This window comes from Oreochromis aureus, linkage group 17, assembly GCF_013358895.1.
Source record: "Oreochromis aureus strain Israel breed Guangdong linkage group 17, ZZ_aureus, whole genome shotgun sequence".
Lineage (NCBI taxonomy): Eukaryota > Metazoa > Chordata > Actinopteri > Cichliformes > Cichlidae > Oreochromis > Oreochromis aureus.
Genome location: NC_052958.1, coordinates 37670436 through 37696866, shown reverse-complemented (window position 1 = coordinate 37696866; position 26431 = coordinate 37670436). Strand labels below are relative to the sequence as shown.

At 43.0% G+C, this 26431-nt stretch overlaps 1 protein-coding gene across 1 annotated transcript; it reads left to right on the top strand.

The window, feature by feature from the left end:
- Positions 1-1224: 1224 nt before the first annotated feature.
- Positions 1225-25737, top strand: LOC116316286 (serine-rich adhesin for platelets-like). The gene is made up of 4 exons (XM_031734830.2): positions 1225-1534; positions 21192-21499; positions 21860-25096; positions 25226-25737. Exons 2-4 carry the CDS (start codon positions 21286-21288, stop codon positions 25288-25290), a joined length of 3516 nt encoding a protein of 1171 aa, XP_031590690.2. The 5' UTR covers positions 1225-1534; positions 21192-21285; the 3' UTR covers positions 25291-25737.
- Positions 25738-26431: the final 694 nt, after the last annotated feature.

The window sequence follows — 26431 nt, the reverse complement described above, 5'->3', positions numbered from 1 at the left end:
GGCTGGTCACTGACTGGTCATCAGTCACCAACTAGACTAAAGTGCAGCAGGTCACAAAAAGAAGCAGAAGACATTTGGGCCTTCGCTCAGGCCTGCTACTAGATTTATGTGTATTGTAAGCATGCATGGAGTCAACCTTCTATGTTTTCATCTTCCCTCAGCATGTATCACCTGGACCATCGCACCAGTGAAGCTTAAGACCCTTTTGGATGGAACATCAACTCCAAATAAGCACAAATATGCAATGTGTATGGAATGATCATAACTAAGCCTGTAAATAGAAAAAGGTCAATGTGATGACAAACATCTTCAATGCAATATGAACCCTGTAAGAAATATTACTAATAAAATAATGCTGTAAAACATGTTATTAATGCAATTATAATAATGCAGGTTATATGGCAGCAATAAAAGAATTTCTGAACCTCCACAAAACTTAATAAACTTTGCTTTTGTCCAGAGGTTCTACTGCGGGGTCAAAAACTGAAGCTGTAGACTAAACTATTGCCCTGCCGGATTCAGAAAATCTGGTACTTTCCAGTTGTATTTCTCATCCCTATGTGGGATCTCTGACAAGTGTCTGAAGGTGTGCATCCCAGGATGCCACACCTTGAGAAGACTTTGAGGTGTGCAAAAAATTAAGTTAAATACTGCAAGTGTATAACTAAGATTATATTATATTATCAATTAAATTATTGAATGACTGCTCCAGTCTGCATGCCAAATATCCTTGGCTAAGTCCTGACATATAAATATATAAATTCACCACCACAGGGAGAATTTGTGTTACATTTTGCATTGATAGTATATGGGTTTTTACAGTTTAAATTCTGGATGCTAGTCTGTGTTAATTTAATAGTAATATATTTTTAAATGTTGTGTATTTAGATTAGGAACAGCAGTGCTGGTACTTTTACAGTTGTTACATGTTCAGTTAGCAGCTGCCAGATTGTGATGTCATGCATTAAGATGTCAGCTGTCATAAATGTGAATCCACCCGAAACAAACAGAACCAAGCTTGCACACTTGGATACAGGATTTCTGGATTAACGTCTTAAGCATTTCGATCCTGAGGAAACCCCTGCTTACATATAATTATATATATATTTTATGCTCCACCTCGTGCGAGTTTATCCACGCCTACCAAAAACACACCAATCAGAATTGACTCACATGACACATAAAGGCTCCGTTTCACCCGTTTATTCCTTCAGGGAGCGGGACAGTTAAGAGGAAACAGGAGCTGAGTCGGTCCTGTTGTGTTTGTTTGAAGTGTGTGGCCTAGGCAGCATGCGTGTTTGGTACACCGCCGTTCGCAGGAACACTGACTTTGTCGACAAAATTCCCTTTGAACAGAAGCGGATGTGAGGAAAATATAATCAAGTCCAAATTATTATTTTATAAGGAAGCATGGACTCTTGCAGATGACTAGCAACATTCTCGTGGATTTTACTAGTCTGGAGTGGAAATGTACTACTGCGTTTATGTGGAAGCCTCGAAGTAGACGAAAATTGTGTTAAATAAGGCGAATGTGGTAAGTAAACTGACAGAGAAGATTTTTGTGTGCCCGCATTTTGTGTGAACTTTATATGTAAAAAATATCTTTTTGTGCGTCATCTCTTCCAAAGAAGTGAAACTCAGTGTTTGTATGTGTGTGTCATTTTACATGACGACGTGACTGTAGTTCAGCAGGTATAGCAACTCATTTACTAATCAGCAGGTTTGTTCCTGCTCCAGTCTGCATGCAAAATATCCTTGGTCAAGCTGCTCCCGATGCATTAGTTGGAATGCGTGAGGGAAAAACGCAATTAACTTCCTCGCGCGTAAATTCAACAACCCGCGAGTTGAACTTAGCAGTCACGTGCACAAAGAAGTCATCGCGCACGCCTTGAAAATTTCCATGAAATTTTATTCCAAAACAAAACCCCATAAACTATGGTACAATGGCACCCAGTCATATGCAAAGTGTATGTACCTGCCACTGGGGCACAAACGTCATCACAAGCAAGTTTTTAAGTCAGAGTAATAAGCAATGTCACACCACCTCTTGTCACTAGTTTTATGCACTTTTTATATAAATAAATGAATTTATATAAGTATGTAATGCTACATGCTTGTAATTTCAAACTTAATTTCTATTATTACTCTGGCCCACTTCCATACTTAGGGAATCACTGCTAATGAATAACAGCATCTACCACTCAGTGTTAATATTTTTGTGACATCTTACAATATAAAGTGAACTCGGGTGACTGCTGTTGTGATTTGCTCCTTTAAAAACCAAACTTCAGTTGAACTGAATTGAATTCAGTGTTTAGTTCGAGCTGAACTGTGTTATTAAAGAAGTTATGTAGTGTCAGAGATTCCCTGGCTCATGTTATCCAAAAGTGGAATAAAATGACTTAACATCCAGGCTTTTATGGGTGTAGTCATATAAAATACCAGTAATACCAGACCTCTCACTGAAACTCTTTATTGGGTGGCATGTATGTTTGTGCTAACGTTGACCTTGGGCATAGTGTGTGTGTGTGTGTGTGTGTGTGTGTGTGTGTGTGTGTAAGGACAGAAAAGGATGGGAAGGGAGAGTTGGTGAGACCCTAAGGAGGCTAAACAACCTCAGTCTCTGGGGGAGTAGGACTGACATTTGGAGAGCTAAAAGGCAGTTGACACTGGGTCAGTCTCCTCCCCGCCTTCATTCAAGGTTTGCATTGCCTACTGGGTGATACTCACAGGATCAGACCTTTTTGTAGAGAGAGCCGGGTCCACACCTGTATTGGGGGTATCTGGTGAAATCTACAGTAGGCTTAATCTTAAAGTGTGCGAGCCATGAGTCAAGAACTGGACTACAATAATTAACTAATCTGTAATTCCAATTAACCAGTATTTTCTACAGTTACCTGACAACAACTGAACTATGCCATTATGGCCATGTCACATGAATAGTGAGGTAACAGCTATTTTACTGCCATAAACTAAGTACATGTTGAATTAAAAAAAAAAAAAATCTTACTCTTGAGTCAAAATTTGAGGCAGTAGCTCTCAAATGTTCTTGTAGACTGCTTAAAAGGACCCCCAAAGTCTAAAGAGTCTTTCGTCAAATGTTAGAGTTTATTGAGCATGACAGGCCAAAGGTAACAACTGACTTTATATACCAATGGCCTAGTATTAACTTGTTCCTTGTTCTGCAATTACAAGCTCTGCGTAAACAATCTTGGTATCAAAATAAAGCTAACACTTGTGAGATTTCATCAGAGGTCTAAAACGTGCAGCAGATGTTACTGAGGCTGGAACACAGAAAAAGTCAGTAGGCGGAAGTGGCTCTGATGTGGATAGTTAGCTGCAGTAGCTCCTGATAATCATTGGTCTATTGGCTGGCGTCTAAATAACTGAGGAAACCGATACAGTAAGCCTATTTCTGTCATTTTTTTTTTTTTCCTGGTGTTTGGTGGTTGTAGGAAAGTTTTATGAGCATTCAGCTGAGATTCTAAGGTTTTAGCATGGTTCTAAACTAGTTGCATAGCTGCATTTCATTTTCAAAACCTACATGCTAAGACACCCAAAAAATATAACGTGAACATGGTTAGATCCCTTCTTTATGAGAAAACAAAAATGCTCATTAACATCAGAAGTGCTAAAGGGTAGGGTTTTCGGGTTATGTGCCGAACGGAGGTTCAGAGTACCTGGCCTTCTTGGAGTCACTGGGTGTTTGAGGTTGTTCCACCTGGGGACTCTGTCGTCCTACTGGGAGACTTCAACACTCATGTGGGCAACGCTGGTGAGACCTGGAGCGGCATGATTGGGACCAACCTGCCAGATCTGAAACAGAGTGGTGTCCTGTTTTTCCATAATGAATACCATGTTCGAACAAAAGGGCGGCCATAAGTGCACATGCCACCAGGACAGTCCAGGCAACAGGTTGATTGATTTTTGCAATCGAATCATCAGATCTGCGGCCATATGTTCTGGACACTCAGGTGAAGAGAGGTTCTGAGCTGTGGCCGCAAGGTGGTTGGTGCCTGTCATGGTGGTAACCCCCAAACCAGATAGTGGACACCAGAGGTGAAGCAAACCATCAGGCTGAAGGAGTCCTATCAGGCTTGGTTTGTCTGTGGGGCTCCTAACACAGCTGATATGTACTGACTGGCCAAGCGGAACGGGGCTCTGGCAGAGGCTTATGGAAAAAGAAGTGGTTTCGGTGAGGCCGCAGAAAAAGACCTTTGGACTGCCTCAAAGACATTCTAGCAAACCTCCAGGCGATTCAGTAGGGGAAAGTGGTGCTCTACCTGCAGTGTGTATAGTGCAGGCGGAGTGCTGCTGACCTTGCCTGAGGACATTGTTGAGCTGTGGAAGGAGTACTTCGAGGAACTCCTTAATCCCACTGGCATGTCTTCATTAGAGGAAGCAGAGTTTGGGGACGAGGGGAATAACCTTTCCCTCTCCAGGGGTGAAGTCACTGAGGCAGTTAGACAACTCCTTAGTTGCAGGGCCCCTGGGGTGGATGAGGTTCACCCTGAGTTCCTGAAGGCTTTGGATGTTGTAGGGCTGTCTTGGTTAACAAGCCTCTATAATGTTGCTTGGATCTTCAAGGGTGTGCTATAGGGGGTCAACACTCCTCAGCCTCCCTGGGAAAGTCTGTGCCAGGGTGCTGGAAAATTGAGTCCGTCCGTTAGACTTTACTTTCCTGGATGATTGAGAATGCATCAAGTAGTTTTTAATTCATTTTAACCTAAAACAACATTATTACAGCCATATGTACAAATGCTGCGTCAGCTAGCGGACAGTGAGGTAGACTGTTCAGATCAAGGTAGTTAGTTACTGGGCAAATCCCCCACCACTGGCTTTGACAGGGGATTTATTTTAAATTACCCTGCCGGTCTTTTCTTTAGCCAAGACTCCTGAGTTTAGAAAACACAAAAACACTGCAGATTTTCTTTTACTCGCGAGGGCTATGGGCTCAAAATGTGGTCATAAATATTTTGTACTTGTAAATCAGGATTTGTATGTGTAAAAAAAGATTTGTGTGTGGACTTAGCCAGAAACCCCCCTGCAAGTTACAAGTACGAATTTTGACCCTATTTTTCTTCCTGTCATCTGATTGGTCAATGTCATGTCAATCACAAATGTAACAATCCAATCAGAGAACAAATGGGTTTGGCTGTCGGAGGGGCACTTTTTTGAACTGCAGGTCCTTGAAGGGTAATACAGTTTGAAGCTGGAGGATCTCTATATAAATATCCGATAGCAGCTAGGTCCCCTTACTTTCAGCAGCTGTTGAAAGGATAAAGTTGTGGTATGTCAGTGGTTAGAAATACCATTATTACTTTAGGATTAGTTTAACACAAAGTCAGGGCTGACCCGGGACCATTGCTGTGAGTCACAGTGCGCAGCATAAAGGTCCTTTCACATCGGATGCAGGATGTGCTGCTAATGCTAACTGCTAACTAAAAGCAAAGGATCCAGAATTTGTTGCGCTGGCTGCTGAGCTCTGTGGGTTTTTGCAGCAGCTCTACCTGTACTAGATGCACCTGCTCCTTGTCGTTTCTATCTCTGACTTTGTCCTCTACAACAGTTTCTGGGTTTTTTTGCTAGTTCTTCAAATGTTCAATAAAAACATGTATGCTAATTCATAACGAAGAAAGCTTTGTAATGAAGACTGTCATTTCCAAAACACTGCCCCCCGCGGTCCGCAGCGCTGTTGAAAAGGCTGTGGAAGTCCCTGTATAAAGCACGTAGACCTGTGACACAAAAATCACCAAACTCGGACGACCACAGACTGTTTTCCTTCGTGGTGATGAAGGAAAACGCTGGGTTGGCATGTAAAAGGGCATGTATTCCCTTCAAGGACCTGCAGTTCAAAAAAGTGCCCCTCCGACAGCCAAACCCATCTGTTCTCTGATTGGATTGTTACATTTGTGATTGACATGACATTGACCAATCAGATGACAGGAAGAAAAATAGGGTCAAAATTCGTACTTGTAACTTGCAGGGGGTCCACACACAAATCTTTTTTTTTTTACACATAAAAATCTTTTTTACACACACAAATTCTTTTTACACATACAAATCCTGATTTACAAGTACAAAATATTTATGACCACATTTTGAGCCCATAGAGGGCAGCCATTAACGCAGGATCTGCGGCTATTGACTGTCTGCGTCCTTTATTTGTACAAAATATTTCTCTGTGTGTGCGTACAAAGGTAACAACGTCATTCAGAGCAGCGGGTTTTTCCCCTTCTCTACATTTGCATGTTCTCTGAAGACAGGAAGCGGTTAGTAGCTGCATAGGTTCATCACACAAGTTACTAGGTGAAAAGTCACATAGACATGTGTTTAATGATAAAATAAAAGATACATTTCATATAGCTGATCACATTGTACAATATCCTCTCCTGACAGGCTTAAATTTAGTTTTTGTTAACTTGTTAAGATAATACCCCTAGGATCAGACACTCTGACCCTTTGAACAAAGAGCCATTCCAGTACAGACAGGCAGCACATATGTTTTGTCTGATCCATTTTGTCGTGTGTGTGTGTGTGTGTGTGTGTGTGTGTGTGTGTGTGTGTGTGTAACAGTTGCACTAGAGGGGCTATGATGAGACAACTCCCAAACAGGATATCACAGGTCATGAAGGTGCAGGAGAGACTGGTTCCTGCCCAGCTTAGCTTGTAGGTTGATGTTCTCAACCTTTTTCAGTTTGATTACCAGCCTCTTGTGGGGGCGGATGATGCTGTCATTTACCTGTTACGACATGCTCACTCTCACCTGGACAGTAGAAGTGGCATTATGATTATTATTATTGTGCCTTTAATGGCATCCAGCCATTTCTGGTCAGTGAAAAGTTGCTCAGTGTGTCACCACTTCTGTCTCCTGGATTGCTGAGCAAATGATGGTAAGAGGCCACAGATTGTACAGCTCGGGCGGGGGGGGGACTCTCTCCCCCCAGGGTACAGTCCTATCACCATCCCCATTTACTTTGCACTAGTGATGGGTCCTGCAACACTGACACACCGACGCATGTATCAAGCTCACCTAGCGAAGCCTGTATCGGTGCGTGCGTCGCTTTAAGAAAAAGTCACGTGATCGATACAGCTGCTGTATCGCTCATTGCCAACGCGCCAAACTGTGTTTAAAAGGTACCGCATCAACGGAATGAGTCGCCACAAAAAAAAAAAAAAAAACACGAAATTACTCTCGCAAAGATTAAAAAAAACAAAAAACACATCTCTCCATAACAAAATGGAGCCCGAGAGAAAAAGAAATGTTTCTGCTGTGTGGGATCATTTTGATCTTAACTGCAAATAAGGTAATAGTTTTTCTTTGTTTCAGTGTAATCTATATGAATAGGAAAAACAGCAATGTGACCTGCAGTGTAAATTATTTATTTCATTTTATGCAGGTTAAATGTCGCATCTGTTCTGCATTTCTTACACAAACAAAAGCACCTCCTCAGTGTTACAGAGGCATTACAGAGCCAAACATGAAAATGAGGAGACAAACACACCGAGAATGAACACAGGTCGGCCTATATTGACACTGAACAGCTTTTATCATTTTTTTTTTTTTAAATTAATGTGTTTTATTATTTTGAAATCAAGCATCTAGGAAGACTGTTCTGGACCAGGCAGTCCTGAATTCTATTATAAGGGACTGCCAACCCCTTAGTATTGTGGAGAGTGTCGGAGAGAAACATTCCAAGATCAGAGGATCCTTTAAGGTACTGGGGGAATAGGAAGACATCTTATCAAAACCTTTTCCACCTGGCTTTACAGTTTTTGTGTACCCCAGCTTCAGCTATGCCTGTGAGTTTTCCAAAGCTGGGGAAATGGTGTCAAAAAAACGCAATAGACTGAATGCAAAAACACTGGATAAACTTATTTTTCTGAATAGAATTTTATAATAAACTCTGAGTCAAATGGGTAATATTACATTCACAATACTTTCATTTTAATTTTCACTTAGTGTCATTCACAATATATTTTATAGATGTCTACAATATTTGAAATGTAAAAGATACAAAATGATTCCATGGAAAGTACAATACCTTACAGTGTACAAGTATGACTAGGTCATTGAATCAGTGTCTGTTGTGAGTCTCAAGTAAGTTGCCTGCAATGATATTTAAGGTCCAGCAGGTGTCAGTATGGAGCAAAACAGCAACACTGTGTCAACACAGTATCGATACAGTTTGGGGAATGTGCTGAAACGCTTCACGAGGCCTCATCTACCCATCACTACTTTGCACTCCACAGATTTCTAGCAGAACAGTTAGACTGCAGAAGTTCTTTGACACTGTAGTGATTGGGTGTATTGAAGTTGGGCAGGAGTGGTTCATCAGAAATCACCTCCTGAATGTGAGCAAAACGAAAGAGATGGCTTTTGACTTCCAGAGAAAACATGCAACTAGCCATGGGTAAGGAGAAAACACTTGACAGCTACAGATACTTGGGTATTCATCTGACTGACAGACTGCACTGGAAGACCAGCAGTGGTGCTGTGTATAAGAAGGGGATGGGCAGACTCCACTCTCTGTGGAAGCTTAGATGTTTTAATGTGTGCAGCAAAATGGTGGCAGTTTTCTACCTGTGTGTGGTGCTTGTGAGAATTTCAGTGAGATTGACAGGGGGCAGATTGTGCTTGCTAGATGACTGTGTCAAAGCATCTCTGACATTGCAGCTCTTTTGGATTGTTCCTGGTCTACACTGGTCTGTATCTGTTAAAATTGGTCCAAGGAGGGAACAGTGGCTCACCATCATAAAGGAATCTAATGTATATGAAAAGAGTACCATCAAGGCAAATGTAACAGTGTTAACACAGAAGTCTTGTAATAAGAATTTTGACTCAATTTATAATTGAGTCTGCTAATATTTAAGCATGCATAATTATAACTAAATATGATCAACTATTAATCTAATCAATATGACGAAAGAGACTATAACCTGAATAATGAGGTGTTGTAATGATTTGACTTGGCACACACAGAAATTATGGCAAAGACAAGGGGGGAGGATGGAGCATTGCCCAGGCATGATTGTGGTGCGAAAGTGGAGTGCATGAATAGGAGAGCACGCGTGTGTACATGAGTCAACAGGATGTGACTCATGGAGCAAGCCTTTTTTGGTAAAAGGAAGAGGTGGAGAGGGAGAAACATGCCTAGGATATAAAAACAGAGTGAACTGTTATTCCCTGTAGTTTAAAATGACAAACTAAACTCACAGGGAGCCACAGGGAGATCCACACAGCATGAGGGCGATCGCGACATTGACACAGGGAGACGCAGGGCTTAAATACACTGGAAAATAACGAGGGGAATGAGACACAGAAGGGGACCACAGCTGGGAGAAATCAGAACTGACGAGACGAGGGAGCAAAGTAGGATACACTCACATGAGACATGGACCTTCAAAGTAAAACAGGAAGTAGCGCAGACGCAAACTAGACTAGGGGAGACAGAGCAACTATGAAACACAGAACAACAAGAAAGAGACACAGGGCCGCTACTAAATACTCAGTTTGGCTTTCTTGTATTCTCTTTAGCTCTAAGACACTAGACTAAAGAATAAGCTGGGGGAACAAAGGGAACTAAGATCATAATACAAAAACTCAGAGACAAGACACTCAAAACACTGGCTCACCGACCCAGGACCGTGACAGTACCCCCCCCCCCCTTTAAAAACAGGAAAAACAAAAAATGCCCCAAAACACAAAACAACCCGACCAGGGCGGGCGGCGGGGGCCCAGGACGGAGGGCTCGGAACAAAACCAAAATGTCCATCATAGGAACTCAGAAAAGAGTCCAACACAAAATGTCCATGAAAAGCACAGGGGCCCTGGAAACCATTCAAAACAAAACAGGCGGGCCAAAAACAACCATGGTTTGCAGGGAATGGAGTCCAGAAACATAGTTCAGGGGGCCGACCCTGGTCCCGACAGTACAGGAGCCAAGGGGAAAGCAGTTCAGGTGGCCGACCTTGCGGACGTCAACGGCGGCGACGCGGAAACAGTTCAGGGGGCCGACCGTGCGGGCAGCAACGACGGCGGTGACACAGTTCAGGGGGCCGACCGTGCAGGCGGCAGCGGCGGAGATGCAGAAACAGTTCTGGGGGCCGACCTCGACGGCGATGCCGTCCAGCTGGTGGCCCGGAAAGTGGCCGGTGATTCCGAGGCACAGAACGTGGCTTGGGTGTGGGCGTGGCAGCGACAGGACCAGGCGATGCTGACGCAGAAGCAGAGGCCGGACCGGGCGAGGATGATGAGGCTGCAGCTGGCGAGGGCTGAAGCGGTCCCTCGGATCCTCCAGCAGAGACAGGAGGCTGGCAGGGCTCTCCAGAACCCCCAGCGGAGACAGGAGGCTGGCAGGGCTCTCCAGAACCCCCAGCGGAGACAGGAGGCTGGCAGGGCTCTCCAGAACCCCCAGCGGAGACAGATGGCAGCGTGGGAGCCGCAGAGTGCTGGATGTGCTCACCTGAGCATCCAGCAGGAGCTGATGTAGGGCCAGAGGTAATTGGGACCCATGGTTGAGTGTATAACTGAACCGGAGGCTGACCTGCTACGGGAGACTGAACTGAAGTCTGAACTGGCACAGGGGACTGAACTAGTAGCTGTAATGATGGCTGTGGTGAGAGTGGAGTAGGTGGTTGGGTAGATGACTGAGCTAGCGGGGACACAGGCGACTGAGCTAGCGGGGACACAGGCGACTGAGCTAGCGGGGACACAGGCGACTGAGCTAGCGGGGACACAGGCGACTGAGCTAGCGGGGACACAGGCGACTGAGCTAGCGGGGACACAGGCGACTGAGCTAGCGGGGACACAGGCGACTGAGCTAGCGGGGACACAGGCGACTGAGCTAGCGGGAGCTGCGCTGGGGTATGAACTGGGGGGAAAGCCGATGCCTGAGCTAAGAACTGGGCTAATGACTGAGCAAGGGACTGTAATACATGTTGTAGTGGCTGTTGTACTGATGACAATTGTGACAGAGGCTGAGCTAACCCTTCTGAGCTTTCTGAACACGGAGAAGATGGCTGGACAGACTTGCTTACGCTTACAGTGGATACAGAAACGGGTGCAGGCATCTGCGAGACACGAGCCACTCCCACCCGAGGAGTAGGTACGGGTGCAGGAGGAAGCTCAGTCACGGCTGCCCTCACCCTCGGGGCCGGAACAGGCACCGGCAATGGCTGAGCAGCTGCTGCCCCCACCCGAGGAGCTGGTACGGGTGCAGGGACCAACAGAGCTTCAGCCAGCCGGGGAGCCGGAGTAGGGACCAGCTGGACCTCAGCTTTCTCCACCTGAGGAACTGAAACGGGTGCAGAGAAAAGCCGGGCCCGAGCTGCCCTGGGAGCAGAAACACAGGTAGACGAAGAATTATGCTCAGAAAAAAATAGTCTTTGCTTGGGCAGGTTCAAAAGGAATCTCTACCAGGTCCACAAAAACAGATCAAAAATAAATTCTGCCTCTTTCCCACAATGTTTCACAGTTTTTGTAGGTTTTGTACTGATAGGGTACACGGTTCAAAAAACTGTCATTTTCCAGCTCAGAGGGAGCAGAGCAGAAAAAGTTCTCCCAGTCCATATCATCGTCCAGCAGGGACACATCAAAAGGATCAGGAGTGAGTCCATTGTGTTTAATGTCCATAGAAGCAGGAGAAAAATAATCATTGTCACTCACCACCGGGAGTCGCTTAACATTGTCCAGTTTATGGCGGCGTGTGCACCGCTTCCTTCGGGAAGTGGGCGGAGAAAACGGCTGAGCCTCCGGCATGCAGAACGGCGACACCGAGGCTGGAGCGTGGGCATCTGAAGAGACGCAGAGAATTCCCACCTGAAGCGACCACGACTTGGGTGCAGGTGAAGCCGCAGGTGGGGGGCTTTCGGCAGCTCCGGGGACCGCTGAGAGCCAGCAGAGTTCCTCGGAAAATCCGCCGATAGTCAGGAGTGTGCCACGGCCTCAAGCGGAGCTCCTCCTCCAGCTCGGCAAAGGCAGCATCGTGACGCTCACGCAGCTGAGAGCGGTTTGCTGGGTCCATGTAATGGTCGTGATCTACTGTCATGTTTCGGCTGTGTGCAGGCAGGAGAGGACCCAAACGCAAACTCGTAGACACAAGGGATGAACTCAAAACCACAGCTTTATTTGCTGGCTGGGAAAAGCATACATAAGTAAACTAAACTGGAAAATGACAAACTAAACTCACAGGGAGCCACAGGGAGATCCACACAGCATGAGGGAGATCGCGACAATGACACAGGGCTTAAATACACTGGGAAATAACGAGGGGAATGAGACACAGAAGGGGACCACAGCTGGGAGAAATCAGAACTGACGAGACGAGGGAGCAAAGTAGGATACACTCACATGAGACATGGACCTTCAAAGTAAAACAGGAAGTAGCGCAGACGCAAACTAGACTAGGGGAGACAGAGCAACTATGAAACACAGAACAACAAGAAAGAGACACAGGGCCGCTACTAAATACTCAGTTTGGCTTTCTTGTATTCTCTTTAGCTCTAAGACACTAGACTAAAGAATAAGCTGGGGGAACAAAGGGAACTAAGATCATAATACAAAAACTCAGAGACAAGACACTCAAAACAAAGACCGTGACACATTACTGTTCCACAGAGTAAAAGGTAAATCTTGTGTATGAGCCTTACATCTCCCCATAGTGTTCCTGTTTGTTGTTCTAGCCCTTCAAATGAACAAATCCACGGGACCTATTCTCCCAGCTGTAAAGTAAATGCCTAGCCCTTTGACAAGTGCAAGGATAAATGAGGAGAGCAGCCATTAATCGGTGTGGCTGTTGGCTGTACGTAACTTCAGGGTTGCTAGTAGGGTAGGTACCCGAACGTAGACAAATGAGCTACGTCAGTTTCCTCGACACTGGCTTGAATCAGTTTCTGCTAACTGAATTGGGTAATACCCATAGGATCGGAGATTCTGACCTTTTGAATGGAGAGCCGGTTCAGATCTCCTTTATTGGATTAACTGGCCAATTCACAATGGTGGACCAATGACATGGTCCTAGACAGCCAAGGTTCACTGTTGAACATGGGAAACAAAGGCTGAGTCCAGCAGACAAGCTACTGCAGCTCAAAAACTGTTGTTGATTTGTGAAGTGAATCTATATAAAGTCTATAGCGAAGCCTACACAAGTGGCCTACACTGCTGTTATAATTTGTACCTGTGTTTGGTGTGCCTCTTTTGCTCTGCAACTTTTTGTTAAAATACTAGTGGAGCTTTTCTGAGTTGATCCATTCTCTTCCCGTTGATTTGAAAAATGGTGGTCTTTGCGACACATGGCACTTCCTTCACCCCAGCCGTAAGGGATATATGTCTTGATGCATTCTCAATCATCCAGGAAAGTAAATCTCCAAAAGTTGAATCTGTTCATCTGGACGTAGCGTTTTGTGGGAGAAACGTTTCATCACTCATCCAAGTGACTTCTTCAGTCTCAGCTGACTGCAGGTTTCCCCAAACCTTATAAACAGTACATTTGCATAATGACTGAAACCAGCCCACTGAAGGAACAATGAGCTGTGAGGTCAGTTCCTTAATCATAATTATGCAAATTCCCATGACCACTGATCAACAATCACTGACCAAAACCCACTGATCAAAGAACACTGATCAATGGCCATGAGTACCATTCACAGAGTGTTGGGGAATGGCTGCAATCACAGCATTGTAAGATGGTGACAGATGTACCCTTAGGCCCCCTCCTCGATTCAGAGATGGTCTTTCCTTTTCACGTAAATGGCCTCCTTGACTCCCGCGCTCAAACCAGCGTTCTTCCCTGTCCAGGATGTGTACATCCTCATCGTTGAAAGAGTGTCCACTGGCCTGTAGGTGTAAATAGACTGCAGAGTCCTGGCCTGATGAGGTTGCTCTTCTGTGTTGTGCCATCCGCCGCTAGAGGTTGTTTGGTTTCCCGATGTATAAATCCTGGCAATCCTCCTGGCACTTAACAGCGTACACTATGTTACTCTGTTTGTGTCGGGGACCCGATCCTGGGTGGACCAGTTTTTGGCGCAGCGTGTTTTGGGGTTTAAAAGCCACAGAGACCCGGTGTTTAGAAAAAATGTGTCTCAACTGCTCCGATACTCCTGACACATATGGGATCACTACAGGTTTTCGCCTGGGCAGCGGTTGTCCTTCTCTCCTGGATCGGCTGGAGCTTTCTTTAGGTGCCTTCCCAGCTTTGACAAAAGTCCAGCTGGGATAACCACATTTACTCAGGGCCTTCTTGATGTGCTGTTCTTCTGCCTCCCTGGCCGCTGTGTCAGTGGGGATGGTGTTCGCTCTGTGTTGTAGCGTCCTGATGACACCCAGTTTGTGCTCCAGTGGATGATGAGAGTCAAACCTTAGATACTGATCCGTATGCGTAGGTTTACGGTATTTGCATAATTATGATTAAGGAACTGACCTCACAGCTCATTGTTCCTTCAGTGGGCTGGTTTCAGTCATTATGCAAATGTACTGTTTATAAGGTTTGGGGAAACCTGCAGTCAGCTGAGACTGAAGAAATCACTTGGATGAGTGACGAAACGTTTCTCCCACAAAACGCTACGTCCAGATGAACAGATTCAACTTTTGGAGACGTAAGGGATATACTTTCTTCTCACATGTCCATCACTCCTACTGGATTCTTTCCTAGTCAGCAGCTCACTGTTAAGTGACATTTCAGACACTGAGATACACCCTATAGCTGTCAGCGATCTTGCTGAAGGCTTTTCAGCGTGTTTTTAGGACATCCTGATAATAATGAATTACAGTAGTCCAGCCTGGAAGTAATAAATGCATGAACTAGTTTTTCAGCATCACTCTGAGACAGGATATTTCTAATTTTAGAGATGTTGCGCAAATGGAAGAAAGCAGTCTTACATATTTGTTTAATATGTGCGTTGAAGGACATGTCCTGGTCAAAAATGACTCCAAGGTTCCTCACAGTGTTACTGGAGGCCAAGGTAATGCCATCCAGAGTAAGAATCTGGTTAGATACCATATTTCTAAGATTTTCAGGGCCGAGTACAATAACCTCAGTTTGATCTGAATTAAGAAGCAGAAAGTTAGCGGCCATCCAGGTCTTTATGTCTTTAAGACATTCCTGCAGTTTAACTAATTGGTGTGTGTTACCTGGCTTCATGGACAGATAGAGCTGGGTGTCATCTGCATAGCAGTGAAAATTTATGCTATGTCTTCTAATGATGTTGCCTAAGGGAAGCATGTATAATGTAAACAGAATTGGTCCTAGCACTGAACCCTGTGGAACACCATAATTGACCTTAGTGTGTGAAGAGGACTCTCCATTTACATGTACAAATTGGAGTCTATTAGATAGATATGATACAAACCACTGCAGCGCAGTACCTGTAATACCTACAGCATGTTCTAATCGCTCTAATAGGATATTATGGTCAGCAGTATCAAACACAGCACTGAGGTCTAGCAGGACAAGCACAGAGATGAGTCCACTGTCAGAGGCCATAAGAAGATCATTTGTAACCTTCACTAAAGCTGTTTCTGTGCTGTGATGAGCTCTGAAACCTGACTGAAACTCTTCAAATAAGCCATTCCTCTGCAGATGATCTGTTAGCTGTTTGACAACTACTCTTTCAAGGATGTTTGATATGAAAGGAAGGTTGGAGATTGGCCTATAATTAGCTAAGACAGCTGGGTCTAGAGATGGCTTTTTAAGTAAAGGTTTAACTACAGCCACCTTGAAGGCCTGTGGTACATAGCCGATTATTAGAGATAGGTTGATCATATTTAAGATTGAAGCATTAATTAATGGCAGGACTTCTTTGAGCAGTTTTGTAGGAATGGGGTCTAAAAGACACGTTGATGGTTTGGAGGAAGTAATTATTGAAGTTAACTCAGAAAGATCAATTGGAGAAAAAGAGTCTAACTTAACATCGATGGTACTAAAAGTAGCTGTAGATAATATTACATCTGTGGGATGATTATTGGTAATTTTTCTCTAATGATAAAAATTTTATTTGTGAAGAAGTTCATGAAGTCATTACTAGTTAACATTAAAGGGATGGTTGGCTCAGTAGAGCTCTGACTTTTGTCAGCCTGGCTACAGTGCTGAAGAGAAACCTGGGGTTGTTCTTATTTTCTTCAATCAGTGATGAATAGTAAGATGTTCTGGCTTTGCGGAGGGCTTTCTTATAAAGCAGCAAACTATTTCTCCAGGCTAAATGATGATCCTCTAAATTTGTGACACGCCATTTCCTCTCCAGCTTACGAGTTATCTGCTTTAGGCTACGTGTTTGAGAATTATACCACGGAGTCAGGGACTTTGGATTTGAGGCCTTAGTTTTCACAGGAGCTACAGTATCCAGAGTCGCACGTAGTGAGGAGGTAAAATTATTAACAAGATAATCGACCTCTGTTGGAGTAGCGTTCAGATAGCTGCTCTGCTCTATGTTGGTACAGGGCATTGAAGATGATAACAGTGGGTGGATTATATTCTTAAACTTAGTTACAGCACTTTCAGAAAGACATCTACTGTGATAAAGTCTACTCTCCACTGCTGTGTAATCAATTATTGTAAATGTAAATGTTATCAGGAAATGATCAGACAGCAGAGGGTTTTCAGGAAACACTGTTAAATGTTCAGTTTCTATGCCATATGTTAAAACAAGATCTAGAGTGTGATTAAAGTGGTGGGTGGGTTCTTTTACATTTTGAGAGAAGCCAATTGAGTCTAATAACAGATTAAATGCCATGTTGAGGCTGTCATTTTAGCATCTACATGGATGTTAAAATCACCCACAATAATTATTTTATCTGAGCTGAGCACTAAATCAGATAAAAAGTCTGAGAAATCAGAGAGAAACTCTGTGTAAGGCCCAGGTGGACGATAGATGATAACAAGTAAGACTGGTTTCTGAGTTTTACAGCTGGGGTGGACGAGGCTAAGCATCAGGCTTTCAAATGAATTAAAAGTCTGTCTTGGTCTTTCGTTAATTAATAGGCTGGTGTGAAAAATTGCTGCCACACCGCCCCCTCGGCCTGTGCTTCGAGGTTTCTGGTAGTTAGAATGACTCGGGGGTGTTGATTCATTTAAACTAACATAATCATCCTGCTGCAACCAGGTTTCTGTAAGGCAGAGTAAATCGATCTGTTGATCAATTATTAAGTCATGTACTAACAGAGACTTGGAGGAGAGAGACCTAATATTTAATAATCCACATTTCACTTTTTTACTGTTTGGTTCAGATGTGGATACTGTATTGTTCTGTCTTCTTGATTTTTTTTTTTTTTATGTTTAAGTTGTTTGTTGCTGGTTTTTAGTTTGTTTTTTGTCTTTTTGGGAGCTGACACAGTCTCATTGGAGATGGGTTTTTGGGGGGGTAGCAGGAGGAGAGAAGCTGCAGAGAGGCGTGTAAGACTGTAACTCTGCTTCCTGGTCCCAACTCTGGATAGTCATATTTTGGGGGGTTTAATAAATTGGTCCATATTTCTAGAAATGAGAGCTGCTCCATCCAAAGTGGGATGGATGCCGTCTCTCCTAACAAGACCAGGTTTCCTCCAGAAGGTTTGCCAATTATCTATGAAGCCCACATCGTTTCTGGGACACCACTCAGACAGCCAGCAATTTAAGGAGAACATGCGGCTAAACATGTCACTCCTGGTCTGATTGGGGAGGGGACCAGAGAAAACTACAGAGTCCGACATTGTTTTGGCAAAGTTACACACCGATTCAATATTGATTTTAGTGACCTCCGATTGGCGTAACCGGGTGTCATTACTGCCGACGTGAATTATGATCTTACTGTATTTACGTTTACCCTTAGCCAGCAGTTTGAAATTTCCTTCAATGTCGCCTGCTCTGGCCCCTGGAAGACAATTGACTATGGTTGCCGGTAGGGATGGGTACCGGTGTCCAGTGCCATGATGGCACCGGTTCTGACATAAACGGTAGTAACCAGACCGAAAAGCAGCGCACATTTCGGTGCTTTATTTCGGTGCTTTTTTTTCCTGAGCCAATTCTAGCCAATCATTTTACGTTTCCAAGAATAGTAGGCGGGGTCAGGTACGTACGTTCTTTTAGAGCAGAGCTACAGATTAAAAATGCCCAAGGCGAAGCGATCAAAAGTCTGGCTGTACTTCACAGCAAAAGATGCAAACTCAGCAGCCTGCAACAAGTGCTTTAAGCTGATACTGTGATACTGTCAAAGGAGGTAACACCTCAAATCTGATGAAACTCCTGGCGACGCATAGCGTTTTTCTTTTTAAAGCCGAGAAATGCACCGTGTTTGATAGCTTGCTGCGAGACCTCACACCGTGCACATCTACTGCGGGTGGGTTGCCTGTTATCGGACCGGAGTTAGCAACATCCCCCAAAAACCCGAAGAGGAGACTCCTGGCCCCTAGCCCTGTCAGCGTAGCAGAAATGATGACGGATGATGATGGCAGCAGCAGCAGCCGTTCTTCTCTGCGTGAGTAGCTTCATGTTGTTTGTGTGTAATTAACATTGAGTACGCTAACCACATTATTACATTAATGCATGTAAGGTGAACTAGCAAACACCGTCGTAGTTACATGCGGCTGTCTTCTTGTTTGATGGCAGATACTCCCTTCACCCTGGCCAAAAAGGCTAAAATGACCAAAGAAAAAGTGGAAAACAGTTAAACATGAGAGGTTTTTGGACAAAGTTTGTGTTTTTTCCATTGTTTAAGCACTGCTTCCAGCCAAGAGTGAGACCATATATGCCCTATAGCTGCAGAAAAGGCTAACATTGTTATCTTTTTACAAAAAACCAGCTGAACATGAGAGGTTTTTGGACCAATTTTGTGTTCTCCATTCTTTAAGCACCGGTTTGAGCACCGTTTAAGCACCGGCACCGTTTCAAAAGTACCGGTTTGGCACCGGTATCGGATAAAACCTAAACGATACCCATCCCTAGTTGCCAGTGTCTCTAGCTTCACATGTCTGAAGAACAACAAGATAAACTTGGCTACATTCTTGCCTGGAAATATGTTGTGTAAACTTCAAATATCTGCTCGGTTTATCAAGACATCACATATTTGTAAAACTGCTCCGATGTTTTCGGAGACATCTGTTACCCACCAGCTCGATAGCTGACTGGGGGTTCAAGGCTCACTAGAGCCGGCGAGAACAGCGAACCTCCGGCACATCATTTTCAGACCCCCCGCGGTCTTTCACTACTCAGGTTAAACATGATATATAAGTAACCTAGATAACTTACCAATTTTATTGTTTGGCTTTTTTCAGGGTTTTATTTGTTCCTGAGTAAATCGGTTTGGCTGAGTTTAAAGTTATAATTTTCACACAGCTGAATTAAACATCAGAAAACTGATTAAACAAAAGTGTGAGACGGTCGAGCGTTTACTCCAGTGTCCTGTTATATTCTCCACCCAGACAATCTGCAAATTTCATTAAAGGTTTAAAAAACTATCATCTTGTCTTTATTTTAGTTAGCACATACCTTAAACACTTCAAGCTGTAAGCTAATGATAGTTATATAAGAGCAGATGCATGCTGGTGCATATGTTTTACGTCCAATGGATGCATGATCTGATTAGTTGACTAATCGCAACAATAAACGGTGACTAGTCAACTATCAAAGTAATTGTTTGTGGCAGCCCTATTTGTAATAATTTGAAAGTTTAAAAAGAAAATAAGTGGAACAGTATGGCAAAGCAATAATGATGCTGTCCTCCAGCTACAGTACTGTTTTGATCTGACAGATTGGTCCCTTTTCAAACAGCAGGACCTGGAGACCTTCTTTCAGTCTGTCCTTTTCTACGTTAACTATTGTGTAGAGAATGTGGCAGTGACTAAAACCTTCTGGGTTTTTCCTAACTGAAAACCTTGGATGACAAGTGAAGTACAGGCTCTGATAAGAACTTGTAACTCAGCCTTCAGGCTGAGGGACAGTTCCCTGTAAAGCACTGAGAGAGCCAACCTGAGGAGAGCCATCAAGTAGGCCAAGGCAGCCTACAGAAGGAGGATAGAGGGCTTCCTCATCAACTAACTACAAATGACGGACCCCTCCCAACACCCGATAGCACCCGCATGAAGTCAAGAGGAGACTGAGAGCAGTGAACCCCAGGAGAGCTGACTCATGGCACTGTTCCCTGTCTACCTGTCTGAAGGCCTCCACTATCATTCACATCCCCAAAAAGGCTGGTATAGACAGCCTAAATGACTACAGACCTATTGCCCTTGTGTCTATAGTCATTAAGTGTTTTGATTGGATACTATCTCAGCACATCAGAGACTACACCCAAAACTTTGCTTACAGAGCAAATCAATCCACGGAGGATGCAATCACCATCAATTCAGAGCACTGAACCTTCTGGAGAACAGGAAGAGCTACATAAAGATGCTCTGCATGGACAGCTCAGCATTCAACAACATAATATCCAACATCCTCACCCCCAAACTGGACCAGATCCTCCCCCCCCTGCTGCTTATTCCTGCATCAAAGACTTCACCACTGGCCTCAATCAGTTCAACACCCCCACCACCACCACTGTCACTCAGCACCGTATCCCCACAGAGCTGCCTTCTCAGCCCCCTACTTTACCCCCGTACACATGACTGCACACGATCCCACCCAACCAACACCATTGTCAAATACACTGATGACACCACCGTGGTTGGGCTCAACTTGTCTGCTGGTGCTCAGAAAATAACCTGAAGCTGAACATTTTTAAAACAAAATAACTCATACAAGCTTCAGGAGGCACAGACAGGTTCACTCTCCTCATTTTAAATGGAGAATGGTGGAATTTGTCTCCACCCGGGCCATTCGAACTGTTAATAAATTATAGCCCCCCATATCCCACCACTACCCACTCATCTCACCAATCTGAGCCATGGACTGAGTAACCCTCTTCACTCAGGCTACTCATCTACGGACTCTATACTCAAACAAAGTCAGTTTTTACTGCTTCCAAGCACTTTGCTCTCCAATGTGTGCCTTTCTATTGTTTTGTATACATTCCTCTTGATTGTATAAATTTCTTCAGTTTCTTCTATTTATTCCTGATGTCTTTATGATTTATATTTTTATATATATAAAAAATAAAGGGCTATTCAATTCAATTTTATTTATATACATCGGCAAATCACAACAACAGTAGCCTCAAGGGAACTATTCTGTTCTAACCCAATTATTTAACTATAACCCAAAACTTGTTTTATATTGTTTTTACAGGATGTATGCTGTCCAGGGCTTTGGAGCAAGGTTTCCACATCATGCCCATTGTTGTAGATCCTTAATTACCACCTCATCATCTTCATGAGACAAAATGGGTTCCAATGTTGAACTTGATATTGGAGCTGATATTTCAGATGAACGACATTGTAAGAATCAAGAAGTGAGAAATTCAACAAACTGTGGACTGAAGAAGACACGACAGCGGAAGAAGATCTCTCCTTATTCTTCCAACGTTTCTGGGATTCAACACTGCACTAATGCAACTGGAGAACCTCTTGACCAAGACAGGTTGAAAAGCAGCAAAGGTACAGAATTATTTTCCAGCTCTAACAAGAATTATGATACATCTGCATCAGAGAAACGTTTAAAAGGTACACTAATCTCTGCTGTATAAAGTTTAAAACATGCCCCCAAAATGCATCTGCTTGGATCTAATTTTGTCTGTAAAGGGTTGTCAGTCATGTTTGTTCTGATGACTGAAGATAAAAGAAATGCCAGGGTTGATGAAATAATGTATAACCACTCCTAATTATTCAGTACCTGCACCAAAGAATCCAAATGCTAGACTGAAGAATGTAAAAAGAATTGCAGACAACTTTTCTGAATCATAGTGCAACAAACCTGGAATGGAGATATAAGTAACTTTCATCTCTTTATGTCCCCAGATTATCAACATGTCTTGTTGGATGTTGCTGCCACTTGCACAAAGAATGAACCAGAGAGTGCAGTGACTGTGACAGCAGTGTCTGGGGTTACCTTGTCAGAAGAGACTGAGAAGTCCCCAAGATTAATGGTCAGCTGCACTTCCTCACAAGGAGAGCGCGAGAGAGTCAAAGAAACACCAGGCACTCTACCTTTGTTATCCATGCATGTGAGATGGGAGAGGGAGGATGTTAGCCTTAAACCAGTTGAAGGAGTAGGTTTAGGCAGTGTGGATTGTGTGGTTGGTGGAAATCAAGATGAAAATGTAAACCAACTTAAGAAAATTGAAGACCAACACTACTGCCATATTGAATCTAGGGATGCAGCTGCACCTTCCAGCCTAGATTCATTAACTGATAAAACTGAGCTTGGCAAAACACAAGTCTCTATGAACCAAAGTGAACAATCAGTGTGCAGCCAAACAAGCTATAAAAATGCTGAAGAGGATACAACTGGTGTGTGTTTACAGGCTTACTTAAGTGCATCTCTTCCTTTGTTCTATGTAACCGTTGTAAAAGATCCACAATATGAAGATATTTCAGACACAGAAGATTTATCAAATATGGACATGAATCTCCTAAACACAAAGCAAAGGGACCCTTCAAATGAAGACGTAAGTGAAGAAAATCCAGAAGTTGATAATAATGATGAGGAGCTGCCTTCACCTTCATGTGAAGTGTCTGAAGCCAGTATTACGCAGTCTGGAGGTGTGCAGAGTCAGGCCAAGATTCCAAAGAACCAAACACTTGGCATAGCACAACATTGCTCTTGTCCATGTTTTGTTGAAACGGAGGATGGGTTTGAACGTTTATTATGTCCTAAATGTGACAGTGAGAAACATTTAAATTGGCAAGCAAGCTGCTCTTTGAGCCCCCTTTCTGATGCACAAGACCAAGAGGAGACTGATGAGGACGATGATTGGCTAGTTATGCCTATTAGCGTGTTAGATGTTAAATGGGAACCAGCAGATGAAGGCCAGGCTGACCCAGAAACAGTTTCACAGCATGATGGTGAGGATGAAGACCAGGTGAAACAAAGTGACACAAATCCAGCTGTCTGTGAGGTACCCAGATCTGTTCCAAACCATGTACCAGCTTCTGCTTTTTCTATGATGGAGGTTTTTGACACACCTTCTCATCTAGCAAAAGTCATACAATCTAGAGAGACAATGCAACAATCCTTCATGGTGCCTTCTTCCTGGGGCACAACTGAGACAAAAGCTCATAGACCGCAAAATAGGGAATCACATAGTGATCCTGATGACAGTTGTGAAACTGAAGATAGTTCTGATTACTCTTCTGATTCAGGACGTAACTATCTGACAGTGTCCAAACAGTTGTTAAATAACCTGTCAGTGCCTGCATCAGCAGAGAAAAATGACTCTGATTCTGAAAAAGAAAATGAAGACCATGAGATGACAAATTTACAACAAAGTCAAACGGGGGACAGAAGCAAGCCTTCGGAAAAGGATGACATCATCAACCTTGATTCTGACACAGAGGATGAAGGTGTCCAAAGCTGTCCAGAGACAAAAACAAAGAGATTGTTCTCTGTGTGCATAGAGAATAGTGGAGCTGCCAGCCTTAATCAACTGAAGAAACCTTCTCCTGAAACTGTTGATGGTCAATGCAGAACTGTGAAAGGAAACTGTCAAACCAATGGACTTAAATCTACATTATCCAGATGTTGTAACGAAGTGATCCAGAGTGGGAACTCTGACCTTTCACAAAGGACAGAAAAGTGTAATAATACTGGATCTCACCATGGTATAAAAGCACAAAACATTTCAGATGATCCTGCTGTTATAGTAATATCTGACACAGAGGATGATGGAAACCAAATTAACAGACATTTCAAGAGGAAAAGTGGACTCCTCTCTGAGTCGATGGGGAGGGATGGTACTTCACATGATGAAAAAAGGAAAAACAATAAAACGCAGGACGGCAAGCATGAAAGTGCTAGAAGAAAGACCAAAGAGCCTGGTATGTTTCCTGCAGACACAAAGTCTCAGCATCAATCCAAACTTCAACATCCACAGTTGAAAGAAAAGAAACAGGACGTAAATTTTAGACCATCGCACAGTATAAAGAAGAGAAAACTGATTAAAGTTATAAGGGATCCTAAGCACTTTCATCAAAAAGCCAACAGACCAGCTACCTCAAAAACAGTGGAAACAGACATGGAAAAAGTCCTTACCAAAAGTAAGACAACTTCTTTAGAAATGGAGGATATCAACAGTACCTTCATTGAAGCCCAAACCAAGATTTTTGCCAATGAAAACTCTCAAATCAATCTGTCATCCAAAGACTCATCTGAGAAGTTTCTGAAGTCTGTGGCGAGGGAGGCATACTCCACTAAAGCTTGCCACGAGCATGTTCAACAAAAGGCAAAAAGGCAGTTGACCTCAAAAACAATGGAAAATGTGGTAGAAAAATGCGTTAACAAACAGAAGAAAAGAACCATAGTACTCTCATCACTAACTGAGGGCAGCAATGATGCCTTACTTCATGGACAAACTAGTCCATCATCCAAGTACATGCCTAAAAGGTATCCCCAGACTGTGGATTTGAGTCCTAATCCCGTGAGTCCTCACTTTGTTCAAAAATCTTCTCAGCCTTGTGAGCGCTTGAAGCACATGGAGCACTCTACAGTCCAAAAAAATGAAACTCTGGTGGCACCAGAAACCAGCAAAAACACTCGCTCCTCTAAAAAGGAGACGCAACATTTTTACAAAGAGATAAATGACAAGACTGGATACAGAGGAAAGCACCACACTGATGCACACCATACATTACTTTCTAAAACTAATAACAGCTCAGCTAGTCCCAGACAACATTTTTCTTTATACAGTTTACAGCAATCTCATTCCAACAGCAGCACCTCAACATTAAGTCAGTCTTACACTCATACAAAGGACCCATCATCCTCTACATCCATGCAGCAATCAGCCAAGAAGCAAGTGTTTAATGACTGTCAAAAGCGCTTTGTCCCAACCAGGAGAGCTCAAAAAAGTAGTCTGGAGAGTAACCTACGAACCCAGAACAGCTTCAAGTCACTGAAGAAAGGTAGATCTGGTGATGATGTGGCACCCAAACAGAGACACAGCTCCTGTCAGTCTGTACCTCCTCTGATGAAGAGGACCAAGTGTGAAGCCATTCAGCTGACAAAGGCCAGAAATCGGGACACGGCACGGAAACAAAGTGTGTACTTTTGAAGTCTTTAAAATGTTTTGGATTATTACTCATTAATCATTCATTTATGTCAAGTAAAACATTATTTTAAATGTGTTTAATCTCTCTGCATGTTCATAAACTTCATTCTAAATGTAGGATTCCTTGTGAGTGAAGGCTGTAAGTGGAAGAATGAAACAAGCTTCATGGCTAACAGAAGATGATCCTCAACAATATATACATGGACTGCATATAAAACATGAATCAGGCTTCTGGCCCAAATGTAAAACTATACATTCTTACGTTTCTTTTTTTCCTAACAGCCCTGAGGGAACTATTTTGAGTTGTTTCAGATGTTTGTAGAGGTGCCACCATTTCTGTCTTTGGTTTATCAAAAGCTCTTCGGTACAGTACAGTGACATTTCATATAAAACTGTAAAATATTCAATATTTTTCTTGTTGTCAGTGTTAAATATGTACATTTAATTAATGTTATATTGTTAACATGTGTCACCATTGTCATTGTTTAAACAGGAATCTGTTTGCAAAGGCTACTTCATACTTCACATTTTTACTTTGAAAGCTTATCTAGTACACACCAACTATAACTGTATTCTCAATTATACTGCTGAACAAATATGAGAAATGATAATATATATGTTGCAAATTCATACCATGCGCTTTTATTAAGAACATAGCACTTGTCAATGAAAAACCAGAACCATCACCTATGTGTGTGTGTATATATATATATATATATATATATATATATATATATATATATATATATATATATATATATATATATATATATATATATATATATATATATATATATATATATATATATATATATATATATATATATATATATATATATATATATATATATATATATATATATATATATATATATATATATATATATATATATATATATATATATATATATATATATATATATATATGTATATGTATATATATATATGTATGTGTATATTATCACGCACGCCTTTGGAGCAGAAGATCGCAAGTTCGATTCCTGCCTGGGGCGTCTGTATCCAGTAATGGTCCTAAGGCTAGACCCCCTATGCTAAGTGAGCCTACTGCAGACATGAGCGAGACAGATAAATATGAAGGCATGCCGGCTCGGACGTCGCCCGGATCAACAAGGTCCGCGTCAGGTGTTGAGGAACCAGGGCACCCTGACGAGAAGTGGGCTACTGGAACAAGAAGGCATCGGTGGGCAAGAGACGAAAACAGGGCGTTGTTGGAATTCGGAGCACTAGGTGCGGTGACTCCCAAGCTAGCCGAGTGGCTCCAGCAGATCCCGGGAACAACATCGGAGATCTCTGTCCAGAAGAG

Bases quoted from the DNA above. Each gene is read 5' to 3' on its own strand.
- LOC116316286 (XM_031734830.2), top strand. From the start codon at position 21,286: ATGGGTTCCAATGTTGAACTTGATATTGGAGCTGATATTTCAGATGAA. The intron at 21,500-21,859 runs GTACAGAATTAT...TTATGTCCCCAG, and splicing joins CAGGTTGAAAAGCAGCAAAG to ATTATCAACATGTCTTGTTG. The intron at 25,097-25,225 runs GTGTGTACTTTT...TTCTAAATGTAG, and splicing joins GGACACGGCACGGAAACAAA to GATTCCTTGTGAGTGAAGGC.